This window comes from Ailuropoda melanoleuca, chromosome 8 (assembly GCF_002007445.2).
Source record: "Ailuropoda melanoleuca isolate Jingjing chromosome 8, ASM200744v2, whole genome shotgun sequence".
Lineage (NCBI taxonomy): Eukaryota > Metazoa > Chordata > Mammalia > Carnivora > Ursidae > Ailuropoda > Ailuropoda melanoleuca.
Genome location: NC_048225.1, coordinates 24,633,360 through 24,650,595, shown reverse-complemented (window position 1 = coordinate 24,650,595; position 17,236 = coordinate 24,633,360). Strand labels below are relative to the sequence as shown.

Genomic DNA, 17,236 nt, shown 5'->3' with positions numbered 1-17,236 from the left:
TCATGATCTGAGCCAAAACCAAGAGTCGGATTCTTAACCGATCGTGCCACCCAGGTGCCCCAGTAATATGGACATTTTAACAGTATTTTTCCAATCCATGAACATAGGCAATCTTTTCATTTATTTGTGTGTGTGTGTGGATGGGTGTTTTCAGTTTCTTCAGTCAGATTCTTTAGCTTTCAGTGTACAGATCTTTCACCTCTTTGGTTAAATTAATTTCTGAGTATTTTATTGCTTTGATGCTCTGGTGTCATTCTTTAGGTTCCTGAGCACCAGCGTGAGGGCCAGCCTGAATATGGCAGAACTGTTGTTTTACGTAACAGGGGTGTAGAGCTTAGTTTTTCTTGGGAGCAGAAAAACCATCCTTGTCATGTTACAAATTTGAAATCATCTGTTCCTCTAAGGCTGAATTTTTTTGTTGCCATTAGATGAGGTTTACTTAGCAACAGTACTGAAAACAGGTAAAAACATCAGCCCCTTTCTCACCTACCTAGTAACTTCCTGATTTCGAAGACTCGAGTAATTTTTGGAATTACAGGAGTTACTTGGTAAGATCTGGAAAGTGAACTTTTGACCTTTGCAGGAACAGAGTACTAATGAAGGGACATTTTTTTCATGGTGCAAAGGACTGGTTCTGGGTACTGGAGAAGGGGTGATGGATACAAAATTCTTTATGTTCCAGAAGAACTGACTATGTGGTACGGCCCAGCACAGGGGAGGAGAAACGAGTTTTTCAGGAGCAGGTAAGGGATCACTAGCACCCAGTGAAAATTTCTTCATCTATGGAGCCATGCAGAGAAAGCTCTGAGCCTGACACTCCTTGAGTCCATATTCTTAGAGGAAACTCACACCCTTAACCTTAGCTAATCTGTTGGTCGAGATTGTTTGCTGGGGTGGAATTGGTGTGAGGAAAGGGAATGAGAAATGTTTTGGTGGGCTTTTCTTCCAGAGAGCAGAATACATCTATATTTATTTCTCTGTCCCTTTGTTAGCGATCTCTTTGGAGATCATCCTTTTCCCACTCTGTTTGGCTCAGTATTCCTAGTGCAGTACTGTTTCCTTGTTTTAGTCTCTCCAGGTCGACCCCTTATTGTATGAGAGCGTTAGAACCCCGCTAATTGTGACTTAGGAGCCTTGTCTCTTTTCTCTTGGTAGGAGCGTTACAGATACAGCCAACCCCATAAGGCGTTCACCTTTCGCATGCATGGGTTCGAGTCTGTAGTGGGGCCTGTGAAGGGTGTTTTTGACAAGGAGACCTCCCTCAACAAGGCTCGGGAGCACTCCCTGCTGCGCTCTGACCGGCCGGCCTATGTCACCATCCTGTCTCTTGGTATGTGTCATTTGTCTCTGGTCAGGGATCCCTTCTTTTTCTAATCAGATGTCTCCGCCACCGACCCACCGGAAGGGCTTTGAGGGTCAGACGCAGTTTTAGAGGCCTTGGAGTTTGGGACATGAAGGGGGATTTCTGTCCCCAGAGATTGATGCCAGGAATTGGTGTGTCTTCCCTGAAGTCTGGGCTCACATTTATTTTCATGTAGGAATTTTTCACAGGCCAGCTAAATAGTGAGCTTAAGTGTGGGAATTTGCTTTCTCCAGACTGACTGTTTTAAAGATGAGGTTTTTAACCTTTTTTTGTGCCATGAAGCTCTTTGGTAGTCTGGTGAATCCTGCAAACTCCATCTCAGGATTTGGTCTTGAAATGCATTAAATGAAATGCATAGTTAGTAAAGAAACCGTTCCTATTAAGATATTTATCAAAATGTTAAATTTATGATGTAGAAATACATATGTTTCTATTATGATCCTAGATGACAACCCCCGGCAGCGGGTCTTAACATCTCCTGTAATTTCCAAATAGTGATGCCTGGGAATGATACTGTGATGTGATATGAAAACAGCTGATTTCTGATCATGTCATTGCCAGGAGTAGATTTATTACCTTTGCTCATAATTGAAGGAAATGCTAAATTTCAGCCAACTGTGGAAATTTTTTCCCCACCCAAGACCTCAGTCTTGGCTGAAAGTGTGAAGAGTATAGGACACTGCCCCCTTATTACTGTCATAACAGATGATAAATACTGAGCGTGACTACGGCAGAGACACCCCTCCTCTGCAAGCTCTCCCCACTAGAGCAGGTTAGAGGGACAGTGCGTCTCAGTGGCAGCCGTGCTTGACTCTTGCATTTTCCGTTTTCTGATGCCATCAGTTCGAGATGCTGCGGCCCGGCTGCCTAATGGGGAAGGTACCCGGGCAGAGATCTGTGAACTGCTCAAGGACTCCCAGTTTCTCGCCCCAGATGTCACCAGCACCCAGGTAGGTTGGAAAAGAGATCGTGTTTGTTTTGTTCCAGAATGGATTTAAGAAAACTTAAAGGAAGCATAAAATGTATTTTTTTTTTAACTGAATGAAGAAGAGGAAAGGAGGAGATCCTAAGAAATGGGAACAGTGATGACCTAAGACCCTGTAGTCAGTGGAGCACAGTTTTGACTCTGCACTTCCCTTCAGCTTCTGCGGCATCTTAGTTCCCCAGCTCCTTCAGGGCACAGCTCAGCCTCGCAGGAATCTTAGAGTGTGTCTTGTTTTGCCAAGTGATACAGTGAGCCATTGGCAGCACAGCCACCAGGCCGAGATAGGATCTGTTTATCGGCTGTGACTTCTACCCCGCGATTTTTATCTGGTGTCTGAGGCTGACACGTCCCTTTTCCCCCCTGCTGTGGTTCTCAGGTGAACACAGTAGTGAGCGGAGCACTGGATCGGCTGCATTATGAGAAAGACCCGTGTGTGAAATACGACATTGGGCGGAAGCTGTGGATCTACCTGCATCGAGACCGGAGTGAGGAGGAGTTCGGTGCGTGAGGCCCCGGGCGCTAGGGATGCTGCCGACTTCTTGCCCCAGTGCCCTTCTGCTTCTCAGTGATGGTCAGGCAGGACTTGGCCTGCTGGTGAGGCCACCAGCCAGGGCTCGGCTCTTAATGCCGCCGCCCTCCTTCCTGTGCCGAGGTGAAGCTTTGCTGAGGCTTACCACTCTTGTTTACAGAGCGGATTCACCAGGCACAAGCAGCTGCAGCTAAAGCCAGGAAAGCCCTTCAGCAAAAACCCAAGCCCCCGTCCAAGGTGGTAAGTGACTTCTGAGAGCAGCTGCCTTAGTGGTGCCGCGGTTGGTGGCCACAGTGCCATGCCATTCCGTGGTGACTTTCGTTAAACTGCCCCCGGATTTCTCTTCTGCTTGTAGAAGTCCGGTAGCAAGGAGAGTTCACTGAAGGTCCCCGGCAGTGGCCCCTCGGAGCCGAGCCAGCTGAGCCTCAGTGACTCCAGCATGCCGCCCACCCCGGTCACACCTGTCACCCCCACCACTCCAGCGTTGCCTGCCACTCCCATCTCCCCTCCCCCTGTGTCATCAGTGAACAAAAGTGGTCCCACTCCCGTCCCAGAACCAGCGAAATCTAGCTCAGGGTAAGCTCCTCCGTTTTTTCCTCCAGCTTTCTCCCTCTAAAGGCCTTTTGGATGTGTGGCTTAAATTGTTTGGCTTTTGTCGTGTTCCCCCCCTCCCGCCCCCATTTCCCCATTTCCTTGTAGTGTTCTTCTGGTGTCTTCGCCAACGATGCCACAGCTAGGAACGATGCTCTCCCCGGCTTCCAGCCAGACTCCACCAAATTCTCAGGCCACCGCCCGCGTCGTGAGCCACTCTGGCTCGGCTGGACTGCCCCAGGTGCGGGTGGTGGCCCAGCCTGGCCTTCCCACTGTGCCTCAGCAGTCCGCAGTGCCAACACAGACACTGCCCCAGATGCCGGCGGGACCACAGATTCGCGCTCCAGCCACTGCTCCACAGACCAAAGTCGTGCCCCAGGTAAACAGGGACAGCGAACCTGGACCCCGATGTGGTCTGATGAGTCCAGCGGGCAGGCTGGGGAGGGACTGAGGAGCCTGACACAGCAGCTCGTTTAAGGTTCACAGCTGAGTAAGTGTGACTAATAAGTTGTATTTTACATGCTGGGAATCAGAACTTTTAAGAAGTTTAGTTATTTACCCAGGATTGTAATGTCAGGACCCTCGTGGAGGTGGGACGTGATTCTAAATCTCAGGTTCCTTCAATGATGCCTCTTATCTTAGCCAGGCCACTAACTAGTTGGGTGATTTTAGAGAAGAGTCTTACCTCCTGCCTCAGTTTCCTTTACTGTAAAAGGGGTGTAATATTTGTTCTCATTGTGTAGGAATAAAGTGGAAGGTTCAGTGTGAAAGCTTTCTGAAGGTTAGGATGCTCCACACAGACAGAAGGATTTTTCCGTGTCCACTTAGGAGCATAGGGAGCCTTAAGCGCTGGTAGAGTACAAGTACTCTAGAGGGACACTTCTGGGTGGTGGCATGCTGGAGACGTCTTGCTGTGCTGGGCTGATCTCAGTGTCTAATCAAGCTCTCGGCCTCACACTTGAACTAGACAGTAATGGCCACCGTTCCAGTCAAAGCCCAGACCACGGCGGCCACTGTGCAGCGTCCAGGGCCTGGGCAGACGGGGCTGACGATGACAAGTCTCCCTGCCACAGCCAGCCCCGCGAGCAAGCCAGCCACGAGTTCTCCCGGGAGCTCTGCTCCGAGTGCTTCCACGGCTGCAGTCATTCAGAATGTCACAGGACAGAACATCATCAAGCAGGTTGGTGGAAATCTCTGGGTGATTTGATGCCTTTGTCCTAAAGCAGAGGACAGTCCGAGATCTTAATGGTTTGTAATCTTTGATCTTTAGTTCACAGGTATTTCAAGGGTGAGTTTCCACCAATGGTGGTACAGGCTTCACAGGTGCCAAAGATCTCTTCTGTTTCTTTTCCATGTAATTTAGTGTTCAGTAGTTTCTGGATTTGGAATAGGTGTTTCATGAATTTATTTAATGAAAATCTTGCGGTGTAACATTATATACTTGTTGGCGTTTTTGCTTACCTCTTCTAACAGTAGGATACATTTGTACTTTCCTGGTTGTGAACATTCAAGGATGATAATTGAATTTTGAAGCATTGGTAGACTGGGGCGCCTGGCTGGCTCAGTCAGTGGAGCGTGTGACTCTTGATCTCAGGGTTGTGAGTTCGAGTCCCATGCTGGGTGCAGATTATGTAAAAATAAAATCTTAAAAAGAAAAAAATCGCAACCCAAAGAATTGTTAGGCACAGTAGCAGTGATAGATGTGCTTTTCATGTGCCTGCACTGTGCTTTTATGGGTACCGTGTAATTTAACCCTCCTAACGCCATGGGGTAGGAGCTTTTGTTATCTGTATTTTATACATGAAGAAAGGGGATCATCTAATGGTAAAATAATGTCATTGTTTTCATTGAACAAATATTTATCGAGTGCTTTTTTTGTGCCAGGCACCGTCCAGAGTATTGGGGATGTAGTGGTGTTTTCTGCAGACCGAATCCCTGCCTTTGTGGAGCTCATCTTCTCATCGAGCTGGGGGCAGACAGCTGCTTTGGGGATGGGGGTAGTAGGAGCTAAGAAGCGCAGTAAACGGGGGCGGGTACAGGGTGCAGTGTGCCGTGTTAGCTAAGGCGGTCTGTGCACGCCGGAGGGGATGGCATTTGGAGGAGGGATGAAGTGAGGCTAGAGTGTGTGCCATATTTCGACTCTGTGGCAACGAAGCATTCTAGGCATAGGTGTAGCAAGTGAAAGTGCAGTGAGTCCGTTGTTTGCACGTCATATGCTAGAGGAACAACAGGAAAGCCGTTGTGTGTGAAGCTTAGTGAGCAAGTATGGAAGTGTTGGAAGGCGGGGTTGCTTGAGAGGTTAGCTGTGGTTAAATCACATCAGACTTTGATTTTAATTTTAATGTGATGGGGAGCCATTGAAAGTCCTGGGCCAGAATGACTTGATGTGGTTTACATTTAAAGGGCTCCCTGGCTGTTCCGTAGGACGGGCTTCAGGGAAACCGGTGGGAGGTAGTCGCGGCCGTCTAGGGGAGGTGGTGCTGGCTCGTGTGCGTCGCTCTGGAGCTGCGGAGAGGGGCTGGGATTCTGGATCTAGGGTTGACGGTAGAGCTCATGTGATCCTCCGGTGGGCGGAGTGTGGGGTCTGTTGAAAGAAGGAAGTTGAGTGTGTCCCACAGCTTTGGGCTTGAGTGATAAGGTAGATTATGATCATTTCCTGAGCCAGAAAACACTGAGGTGCAGATGCTGGAATTCAGACATAGAGAACAACGTGTTTATGAAGTCAGCACCCGTATCGGGAGTATGAAAGTGTGAGTGACGTGAGGCTGAAAATTGATCACTTGGTTATGGGTAATGAGTGCACTTGCCTGGCCACCAGAGGATTGGTGGCTGTTTGGGAATGGGTTCAAAAGAGTATGTAAGGCAAGGAAGTAGAGAGGGAATGTAGGCAGTTTTTCAGCAATTCCGTTTTTGAAGAGTGCAGAGGACCGGGGCTGGAGGGGGATGTGGAGTACATGAGGGTCTGCTGCTTTGTAGGTTGAGAAATGTTAAAGCATGTTTGCACTCTGATAGTAGTCATCCAGTAGAGAGGGGCAAGTGCAGCGGAGAGAAGGTCCCTGAGGCTAGAAGAGTTCTAGGTGTTAACACCTGGGACGTTGACCTTAGATAGGAGTTGGTGTATGAATCCAGGAAGTCTGGGGCAAAGCCCACACTGTGGACCACCAGTGCCATTCTGCTGCTCTCGAAATTGAAGGTCATCATAACTGTAAATAAAAGACATTTTTTGAAACATTTGGGAAAATGGAAATATGTATTATTAGATACTATTTATAGATGATTATTAGGTATTAGTAGTTGGGGTTTTTTGTGTATGTGGGTGTGTGGCCTAACACGTGATCTATCTTGGAAAATATTCTGTGTGCACTTAAAAAGATGTGCATTCTGTTTTGGGATTGGATGTTCCAAATATATCTGTTAAGCCTATCTGGTCTAATGTGTAGGTGATTTTTTTTTTTTTTTTTACTTTAAAAAGTGGTTTTCTAGGTTAGAAATGTGTGCAGAAGTATTGATAAGCAAAATGATACATAGTGGTTTACTTTAAAGTATTCCAGTTCCTCTGTCCATCCCCCCCAAAAAAGAAAAGTGAGGAAGGACAGATAAAGCAAGATTGGCAAAGTGATCACTTTGAAGCTGGGTATGTGGATTTGTTATACACTGTTCTGTACTTTTGTAAATGTTCACCAGTTCTCAAAACAAAAAGTTAGAAAAATGTCTGAAATACACATCCCCAGGAAATGGAGGTTTGTCTCATTACACAGGCAGCTTAGCACTGTGGATCCCCTTGTCAGTGCTGTTTCTTCCCCATCCAGGTGGCCATCACTGGGCAGCTCGGTGTGAAGCCCCAGACGGGCAACAGCATTCCGCTCACAGCCACTAACTTCCGAATCCAGGGTAAGGATGTCTTGCGTCTGCCGCCCTCTTCGATTACCACAGATGCCAAAGGCCAGACGGTTCTGCGAATCACTCCGGACATGATGGCCACGTTAGCCAAGTCTCAGGTCACCACAGTCAAATTGACCCAGGACCTCTTTGGGACAGGAAGTGGCACTGCAGGCAAAGGCATTTCTGCTACCTTACACGTCACTTCCAATCCGGTCCATGCCACAGAGAGCCCTGCCAAGGCCAGTTCAGCCAGTGCCCCTTCATCCACTCCGACAGGTACCACCGTGGTTAAAGTGACTCCTGACCTCAAGCCAACAGAAGCCTCAAGTTCAGCTTTCCGCTTGATGCCAGCACTCGGTGTGAGTGTGGCAGACCAGAAGGGGAAAAACACAGTGGCTTCTTCAGAAGCAAAACCGGCTGCCACGATCCGCATCGTGCAGGGCCTGGGAGTGATGCCCCCCAAAGCAGGCCAGACCATCACAGTGGCGACTCATGCCAAGCAAGGGTCCTCAGTGGCCAGTGGGTCTGGAACTGTCCATACTTCAGCGGTGTCCTTGCCCAGTATGAATGCTGCCGTGTCCAAGACTGTGGCTGTGGCTTCCGGCGCCGCAAGCACCCCCATCAGCATCGGGACGGGAGCCTCTGCTGTGCGGCAGGTCCCTGTCAGTACCACTGTGGTTTCCACGTCCCAGGCTGTGAGTAACATGGGGGAGAATAGCCCTTCTTAGGGAGCTTGGCTTTTTAGGAGCAGAACGTATACCCGGTCTGTATTGCCTCATTTGACCCAAACAGGCTTATTTCCTAATAGGCTTTTTTTGTTAGATTTCAAAACAAATGTATGACGTAGTGTATGTGTAGTTCTTACGAAGGCTTATAACAGTACAGAAGTACATGAGAGTAAGAGAGAAAATTTCTTTCACCACCCTCTTCTTCTCCCTTCATGAGGGCTAATAACTACTGGTATTTTGGCATTCCTCCTTCTGGTCCTTTTCCTGAGCATTTTCATACAGTTGTACACGTAGTTTAAAAAGAAATCCCTGTGAGAGATAAATCCATATACTGTTCTGTGATTTGCCTTATTTATTTAAAACTATGTCTTCGGGATTGTTCTAGATCCTATGTGGATATTGACTGATACGTGGTAATCTGTAGAAGGGATGTGCTTGAACCGTTGTTCTGTTAAAGAGAACGAACATGTATAGTATTTCTGGAGCAGAGGATGCTAGAAAGGGGTAGGGATACGTACTGAAAACTTTGTTAACTCCAGTCGTGCAACCAAAAAGATCACACCACTTACACCCCCCTCAGCAGCTCTCCTCTCTCCCCCGTGCCCTAACCAATGCTGGGTGTCCTGGGATTTGTGTGTGTGTGTGTGTGTTTTAACTTGATCTTACTGGTGAAGGGAGTTCTTTTTCTGTTTCATTTTCCTGATCTTTAGAGGAGTTGGGCATCCATTTCGCCATGTGTTGTCTAGTGGCGAATAAATCTTTGTGAGTTTTCTTCTGGGGTATTTGGCTTTTTCACCTTGTTTGAGGTGGCTCTTTATATTTTCTGGATGTTAATTCTTGGTATGTGTAGAAAATACTTCCTTCCGGCCTGTCATTTTTTAACCTTGCATATGGAGCCTTTGCTCTGCAGGTATTTTATCGGATTAGATCTATCAACATTTTCTTTTATGGTTCCTGGGTTTTGCGTCTTGTGCTTTTCTTACTCCAGGATTATAAAGATATTAGCCTTCATTTTCATAAAGTATTTTTAGGGTATTAGAAAAAGTATAGTCAATCCATTTGAAATATCTTTTGTGAATGGCATGTTGTAGAGATGTCATTTTACATTTCTTACTTTATTCCAACATCGTCATCTAGTTTATCCCTTACCCAGTAACTTGAAATACTACACTTATCTTAAAGCAAATTCCCATATCAACATAGGTGTGTTTCTGGGTGTACATGTGTTTTTACTCGTTAGCCTGTGGGTAAGGAGCACTGTTCTGTAGCTTGGGGTGTGTAGGCACAGTATAAAACACAGTTTTACTTTTCTAAGCAAGCTATATAGTAAAACCTCATTGATTTGGATAAAAGCCAGAGTGGTGGAGGAAGGAAGGAGGACATTAGTAAACCCAGCCAGCCAACAAATCCTGAAACATAGTGTGGCTTAAAAGGAAATATTTATTTAGGTTCTCGTATCATAAAAGTTAAATTAAGGAAGCAAGGAAACAGTGCATACTTGATTCACTTTGGTCTCTCTCGACTCCTTCTCCTAACACAGAAGGGTAGTAAGCCCATGGCATCTCCCCTGCCACAGTCTAGACAAATACAACCCGGGAGCCTGTGAGGGGCACGAAGCATGGAGCAGCGATTGTTTTCCCGGTCTCCTCAGCTAGTTAGGCTAGTTCACAAAGGGACAATTCCAGCTGGTGTTCTGGTGGTCTGAGATGTTGGAAGCAACCAAGCCATTCTTAAGAAAATGAACCCTAAGTAAATCCACCTGGAGGCACCATCTCAAGGTATTCTGTGGCCCTTTGGCATCTTTGAGTGCTTTCTGATGGGCTACAAATTGTGAGTCAACTGGAGATTGGTATGGGGACCTATGACACAGTTTCACACCTGAGTGCCTGGCTTCTTGAGAAATAGCTTGCCCTTGGGAAGTGTCGATGCCTTTTCTGAGTATCCTAGCAACCACCCCTCTTGAATCATTTTTTAAAATCAGATTGACACAAGATTTTACTGTGTATAAATTTTATTACCAACCAAGGGTTAAAAAGCAGGCAGCCTGAACACAGGTGATGCAGTGAGCTAGTCTTCGCCATCCTGAAATCCCAAAGACTCTAGGCCTGTTGAGCTTCTGTTGTGTTCCTTTGGGGCCTTACTGGCTTTGGGGTTGGACTTTTCACTTGGTTGAGTTTATTATTAATGTCCCTTAACCTCTCTTATCTCTCTGGGAGAGACGGAAAGCACCTGGAAAATGTGACCTGTTCCTAATCTAGCGTGCCTGGCTGTCTGCGCCCCGCCAGGGAACCTGCGTTCCAGGGAAGCAGGATCGTGCCCTTTATTAACTCCTGAGTGCCTCTGTCCTTCGTCATACTTCCTTCACATAGTTGTCGTGTGCCAAGTATCGGGAGGTACACAGATGATGAAGTCCCTACCCTCTAAGGAGCTCAGACTCTTACCCTGCTTAAGTGAGCACAGCGCTTTCCCTTGCAGCTCAGTACATGTGTTTATCCTGATGGTAGCAGTTATATATGCTGTTGCTGCTTTCGGGAGCATAAGGAGGATGGTTAACAGGTCAGATGAGACCCAGATATAGTATGTGAGCGCTTATTACAGCCTGTCGGCAGTTTTAGGAAGGCAGCCTGGGTCCACCCCCCCGAAATATTGGGCTGCTTCCGGGTATAGGAAACGAGGGCATCTGAGTGCTTACTCCTCGGTTGGGTGGCCCAGTAGGTGACACTTGGTGGTTCTCCTTCCCTCCTCTCCCGTAAGCCTGATTTCTTTTTCTCTTTAGGGGAAGCTGCCTACGCGGATCACAGTTCCGCTGTCCGTTATTAGCCAGCCTATGAAGGGCAAAAGCGTGGTCACAGCCCCCATCATCAAAGGCAACCTTGGAGCCAAGTAAGTGCCGGAGTGACGGGCAGGCAGGGCTTCCAGGTGGCTCCTTGCCACCCAGTGGAAAGGCATCTAGTTTTTCTGGGGGTCGTCTTGGATACTTCTCCTTTGTTGTGCTCATCAACAGTATTTATTGAGCACCTAGTATTGTTTTTAAGTGCCGGGGACACAGAGCGATGATTAAAAGACAAAAATCCATGCTGTCTTCAAGCTTACATTGTAGGGTTGAAGAGAGAGATAATAGAGTAAAATACCATGTAGGGTGGTGATACGTACTATGGAGAAAAAAGGAAGGAGATGGGAAGTGCTGGGACGGGGTGGCCTGGTGATGTGGCTCAGACGGCAATTTCCAGTGGGGGTGTTAGGGAAGGCCTCAGTTTGACCTTGAGCCCTGTGCTGGGATAGTTAAGCTCCCAGGGCTTACTTGGGAGCCTGGGCTTTGTGTGGTCCTGACCTAAACAGGGATAAGGGGCATGATGAAATCAGTCAGATGATCTCAAGGCAGCTGTTTTGGGGAAGAGTCTCTTGTCTGGAACGCATACTTCCCTGGAGTCCTGTTCAGTATTTCTGCCAATCAGGGTATGGTGTTAGCCTTTGTATCCACAGGGCCTTGGGGCTTTATGGGAAGCCTAGAAGCTAGGAGAAAGGTGGTCTCACCAGCTGGTTTCCACTTCAGTCCAGAACGCAGGAATTTTTGCTGGGCTCCCGACCTCCCTGTTTTCCTTAAGCACACGGCCTGCTTCTGGGCCGGAGATAACACCCCGCCTGTCTTGACTCCTCACTCCTGCTTTCCCTCCACAGCCTCAGCGGGTTGGGCCGCAATATCATCCTCACCACCATGCCGGCGGGTACTAAGCTCATTGCCGGCAATAAGCCTGTGAGTTTCCTCACTGCCCAGCAGCTGCAGCAGCTTCAGCAGCAAGGCCAGGCCACACAGGTGAGGGCCCGGGCGCACGGTCGGCCGTACCAGGCTTCTCTCTCCTTTGCTCTTTATTCTCAGCTGAGGAGCTCATTTGCGACCTTCTGACCAGACCGTCTCTCTTTGCACACAGGTGCGCATCCAGACCGTCCCCGCATCCCATCTTCAACAGGGAACAGCTTCCGGGTCCTCCAAAGCGGTCTCCACTGTCGTCGTGACCACAGCTCCGTCTCCTAAACAGGCGCCTGAACAGCAGTGATTCAGGGAGAGAGAGACAGCGTCTGTGCAAGCGCGCACCGGGCTGCCCTCCTGGCCGAGCCGAGGGGAGCGGAGAGGTGGCGTCGTTCTTCTCAGCTTGTCTGTTGAGGGAAGGCTGGCAGTGGGACGATGGCGTCCGTGGCCTGGAGTCCGCCGCCACACTCCACGGGGGAGCACACCGAGAAAAGTCCGCTCCAGGCTTCCAAGGGCTGTTCCGCTCCGGTCCGGGAGAACACCTCTGCTAGGGTTGGGTGAGGGCATCGTCGTGCCACGCGAGCCCCAGTGCTCCTCCCGAGAGCCGGAGCCCGGGGGGAAGGCTCACAGCCGCAGTGTGCAGACCGGCAGGAAGCCTCGTTCGCTCTGCGGGTTGGGTTTTTTAGCTTCTGCTCTTCTCTGTGACTGGTGGTCTAGATAGGAGTTTTGTGTCCAGAAATTTTTATGTAACTTATTTTTTTAAAGAACCTGTTGTACATCTTTATTCACCAGAAACCCGGGCTTTCGCCCTCTCCCCTCTGCCCCCCAAACTGATTGCTTATTCTTTTGACCAGAATGAGAGACTACCAGGATTCTTAGTTGGTGGCTGACTTGATCACTCTGTGGTAATGGGGAGGCTGGACGGTGGGCAGGAACCCTAGGGAGCGAGAGAGTGCGGGTTCCCCAAAACGGGGTGAGTTCGGCACCGCCTCATAAAGTTGAGGTACAGGATCTTGATTGTGGTCCATAGCTTCACCTGCAGACTTTGTCCTCCTCGTCAGGCCGGTTCACGCCAAAGTCCGGAGCCAGTGGGCAGAGTAGGCAGGTGCCGCAGAGATGCTGTTTCTGCCGCTCAGACGTGACTGCGGTTCGGAGGTTACCCGTTCTGCTTTGCTCCAGTGCAAGAGGCTGCAAACCACAGCCCTGGGGCTGGCCCCCTGTTTCTGTAAATAAAGCCTTAGTGGAACACAGCCCCTGGCCATTTGTCTGTGTGTTATCCATGGCTGCTCTCAGTTAGAAGGCAGACCTGAGTCATTGCCCTAGAGTCCATATGGTCCTCAGGCCTAAAATATTTATGTCCTTAGGCCCTTTAGGTAAAACTTTGCTGACTTCTGCTCCAGAGTAGAGACGGCAAAAAGGGGGGGGGGTGTGCGCACCAGGCAGCTCGGTCCCAGGAGAGGTCAGTCGGGAGTTACCAGTCCTTTTCATCCTGGCTACGTCCCCCTTCTCAGCCTCCACCAAGCTCCAGGCAGAGCTCCGAACGGTATTGGAAATGTCCGTCCGAAGTAATTCAAGCCCTGGCTGTTAACACCATAGGCCTCTTTTGTACGGGAGCAGGGGTTGGATGGCGAAGCTTTCCCATAGGGTCAGAGCTTCCTTTCACCTTTAAGAGTGTCCAGATTATTAAAAGTGTGTCTTTAATCTGTGGAAATTCAGTGATGATCTTTTCTGCGGTCTGGTGAGGAAGTGGAGTTGAGGGGCAGAAAATTCCAGTGTCCTGGTTTAGGAGTTGCTAGGTGGCTGCTGTGTGATGAGACAGGCTGCAGAGGAGCAGAGAAGGTCAGAGTGGCTCGTGGCTTTCTAGACATCGCATTGCATTTGATTCTTGAAGCAGTTCTGTAAAATAGACATCCTTATCTGTCTTCTTACTTCTCATCCCTGTGACACATTGCAAGTCTGAGTTGAGGTTAAAGAGAAGCAAGATGTACATCCAGTCTTCTGATTCTAGGTCAAGTGTCCTCTCTGCTGCCTTCCTAGGGGAGGTGCCGAGAGGTGGGGACAGTTGGAGTGAGGATGGTAAGCCCCAGTTACAGAGAGCTGAGGTGAACTCGCTGAGGGGTGACTGAGCTTTTGCTGGTAGTGGGGGGCTGGCACAGAAGTCAGACTGGGAAAGGGGAGAGGTAGGGACTGCCATGAAGGAGAAAAATGGCCTTTTAGCTGAGTGGAGGAGAGGGCATCTGTCTTTTCCAGTACTTTGATATTTGCATGTCATTGCTTCCTAGAGTCACATTTCACATGAAGAGTCCACGTGACAGTTTCTAAATGAGAAAATGGCAGACATTTGAGGGATCCTGTCTCAGGTACTTATTGCTGGTTAAAACAAACCCTTCCTGAAGTTACTTAACAAGTGATTGCATGAAAGTAGTTCTGACATGCAGTGCCGCTCTTATGTACTGAAGTCACCTGACTGTCTGTCTCCTTCGTGCCTGGGGACACTGACCTGCACGCTGAGAGCAGGGATATTTCGGGATGCTCGTGTAGGACTGACTCCCTGGTGAGTACGACTTGGTACGGCCCAGCCTGTCAGTGGAGTGCTGAGGAGCGGCATCCCCGCCTAGAGTTGTTCAGGGCTGTCGGCAGCATTTGCGTCAAACATGGTTCCTTGGGTACAGACCTCAGGGGTCTTGTAGACATGTGGGAGCTATGGCGGATGTTTTGGGGGAACACGTCCAGAAAAACCTGTGGGAGCCATTGAGCCTCTGCACCTAAGGTTCAGAGGTTGGTAAAATTCAGACTATGTGCCTAAGACTGGGTTTGGTGAATAGCTCTGTGATGGGTTTGTATTTTAATACCACATCTAAGAAGGTTTTTCTCCAGGGTCGATCACTGTGAAAGGGGCATCACAATAAGCTTCGGTGTTTGCCATCTGATCTTCACACCTCAGCCCCTCACTCTGGAGAAAATACTACGTTTCCTTACAGTGTGCCGCACTGCCCCCACCCTTTCCATCCACAGTGGAGATCTTTACCATGGAAGTAGCACTGCGAATGGGTTCCTTACCCCCACCTCCTGTCTCTAAGGAAAGAACGTGTTTTCTGTTCATTGCCCATACTGGGTCCTCCAGTACTTAGTGAACGGATGTTTGGGTTCCTACTTAGCAGGCAAACGAAAGTGGATCCTGAAAGGGGACCCAGAGGTTCTCTTCTCATAATTAAATCCCATTGTCAAGTAGCTAATTCTTAACCCCTGAGATGTGACTTTGGCACTGAGATGCTGGCTAACCGTGGGAGGTCAGCTCTCACTACGTGCAGCATTCCTGCCAAAGAGCACACGGGCTTCATGTCGAAGATGTCTGCTGTATTTGCATGAAGTAGCTGGGGGCTCTATCGAGAATAAGCTGACTTTGGAGGCCTGAAGGCTGGCTTTGCGACTTGGTAGCTGTGTGACCTTCAGCTCATCGACTTCTCTGCAGAACCTAACGTGCTTCTGTTCCGGGTGGTTGTGCGAATCACAAGGGAGACAGTGCCTTTCAGAGTGTGGGGAGTGCCGTACAAACAAATGGTACTGTTGGTCTGGAAGACCCTTCCAGTTTGTCCTAGCCCACTTCTGTCAGTTTGTGGAACTTAACTAACTCTCCGTGTTCCTTCATGATTTCGTGGCCTTTGTGCTTCCTGTTCTCTATGCCCGGAGCATGCTTTTTCTACAGGGCAGGCTCCGCATCTCCTCCCCTCCATCGTGTCTCATGGTAGTTGTACTTACCCCTTACGGTACCTACCAGTCACCCTGTAGGTAACTGCTTGCGTATCTCTCCCATTAGACTGTGAATTCCTGGCTGGACAGGTATGTCAGTAATCCTCCCAACCATTTCAGTGCCGGCGCAAAGTAGATGTTTTATAAATATTTGTTGAAGGAAGTTTAAAAAAACAAAACAAAACATCCAGAACCAAGATTACAGTGTCAAGACTTTATATTACTTGTTCAAGACCCGCATCCTTTGCAGGACTCTTACCCTTTGCTTTCAGCTACATTTAAATTGAAGGTCTTCAATAACCTGCCGTTTTTCTCTCTACCTCATTATACAGACTTCTCTTAGTATCTTATGAGGGTACTTTTGAGCACCCAGATCATCTGCGTTCCAGCTCTCAGCTGGGCCACTAACTAACTAGCTTCCTGATTTAAAAAAAAGAAAAAAGTCACCTTTGGCCCAGTATCATCACTTATCAGTAGTATTGCAGTACTGTGGAATGTTAACGGTTAATTAGGAAATGGCTAACAAGTAATATTTAAAGTACCAAAACTTGTGAATTATTTTACTTAAAAAATATGTGCTAGAATTGTATCTTTAAAATAAAGGCAGTCTCATTTGCTTAATTTCTGCTAAGAAAGTACCTGTTTTCTTCAGAGAAAAAGGAATAAGTTATCAAAAGCAGTATTTTCTGCTGGATTCATATCCTGGATTCATCCGTGAGGCCACATCCTGTTCTGAAACTTTCAGAGTCTTTGATTTTTCTTTTCATACCGGGACACAAATAAAGGCTGGCTTCATTGTTCTTTATGAAGGATACCATAGCAACAGAGACTTCAGTCAGTTAAATGAGAAGGTGCAAATATATAGAACCTTAAGACCAGACCAAAGCAAGCGTTGAAATCGAGATGAGCTACCCTGCACACTCCGGCTATTTGTACTCAAAGGGGCATGTCCACCCCGCATTGATGACGGGTGGCCTCTCATTCCTCATCTGAGCCACTCAAGAGGGCCGTCTGGTAAGTGTGATCTGACTTTAGCTTCTGAATGCCAATGGCTTCTCCTCCGTGCCTCTTTGACCGCGTCAGATGGCTGTAAGAGGGCAACAATAAGAGCACATGAAATCAGCCCCCCAATTCCCTTATTCTCTCAACCAAGGATGTTAAGGCATCCGCTGGTTCTTAAAGCATTTTCATATATATATATATATATATATATATATATATATATATCCAATACTGTGGTTGTCTGCATATTTCACTTCTTGGACACTATTCATTGGTAGATGATTAATAATATTTAATGGTTAATGTCGTAACAGACTAAACATAGGTCTCCTGTTTCCCAGTTTATTGTTTCACTGACCAGGCACTGGAACTAAAGGAAACTGTGACCTGAAGTTCCCTTCTCTTTGGTCTGTGTGGAACTCGTGTGTGTGAACTCTATCTGCTTTGGGGTGGGAAGTGGGAAACTAGAAAAAACGAGGGACAGCTACAACAGAACTAATTATTAGCATATCCAAAAAGTCACTTGCACTGCAGTTCAAGGCCAGGTCTGCTGTTGACTCATAGGGTGACCTCGTCAAGTTACTCAGTCTTTGAAGCCTTGGTTTCCCTATCTGTAAAACGTACAGCACATACTTCATAAAATAATGAGGATTCAGTG

The 17,236-nt window shown here is 48.0% G+C and overlaps 2 protein-coding genes across 6 annotated transcripts in view; one reads left to right on the top strand and one right to left on the bottom strand.

Moving 5' to 3' along the window:
* NFRKB (nuclear factor related to kappaB binding protein) overlaps positions 1 to 16,197 on the top strand; it is a 40,854-nt gene extending 24,657 nt beyond the window's left edge. For all 3 annotated transcript variants that reach the window (XM_034666078.1, XM_034666079.1, XM_034666077.1), the window contains 12 exons: positions 683 to 743; positions 1,156 to 1,330; positions 2,207 to 2,313; positions 2,725 to 2,848; positions 3,038 to 3,117; positions 3,233 to 3,453; positions 3,577 to 3,847; positions 4,436 to 4,648; positions 7,278 to 8,045; positions 10,855 to 10,961; positions 11,757 to 11,892; positions 12,008 to 16,197. In XM_034666078.1, coding sequence (XP_034521969.1) covers positions 683 to 743; positions 1,156 to 1,330; positions 2,207 to 2,313; positions 2,725 to 2,848; positions 3,038 to 3,117; positions 3,233 to 3,453; positions 3,577 to 3,847; positions 4,436 to 4,648; positions 7,278 to 8,045; positions 10,855 to 10,961; positions 11,757 to 11,892; positions 12,008 to 12,133 — 2,389 coding nt within the window. In that variant the 3' untranslated portion in view covers positions 12,134 to 16,197. The remainder of the gene's footprint in view (positions 1 to 682; positions 744 to 1,155; positions 1,331 to 2,206; positions 2,314 to 2,724; positions 2,849 to 3,037; positions 3,118 to 3,232; positions 3,454 to 3,576; positions 3,848 to 4,435; positions 4,649 to 7,277; positions 8,046 to 10,854; positions 10,962 to 11,756; positions 11,893 to 12,007) is intronic.
* Positions 15,776 to 17,236, bottom strand: part of TMEM45B (transmembrane protein 45B) — a 34,646-nt gene continuing 33,185 nt past the window's right edge. For 2 of the 3 annotated variants that reach the window (XM_034666080.1, XM_034666081.1), the window contains one exon: positions 16,526 to 16,663. In XM_034666080.1, coding sequence (XP_034521971.1) covers positions 16,555 to 16,663 — 109 coding nt within the window. In that variant the 3' untranslated portion in view covers positions 16,526 to 16,554. Of the gene's footprint in view, positions 16,664 to 17,236 lie in introns of all 3 variants that reach the window. The other variant, XM_011221596.3, reaches the window with a different exon arrangement.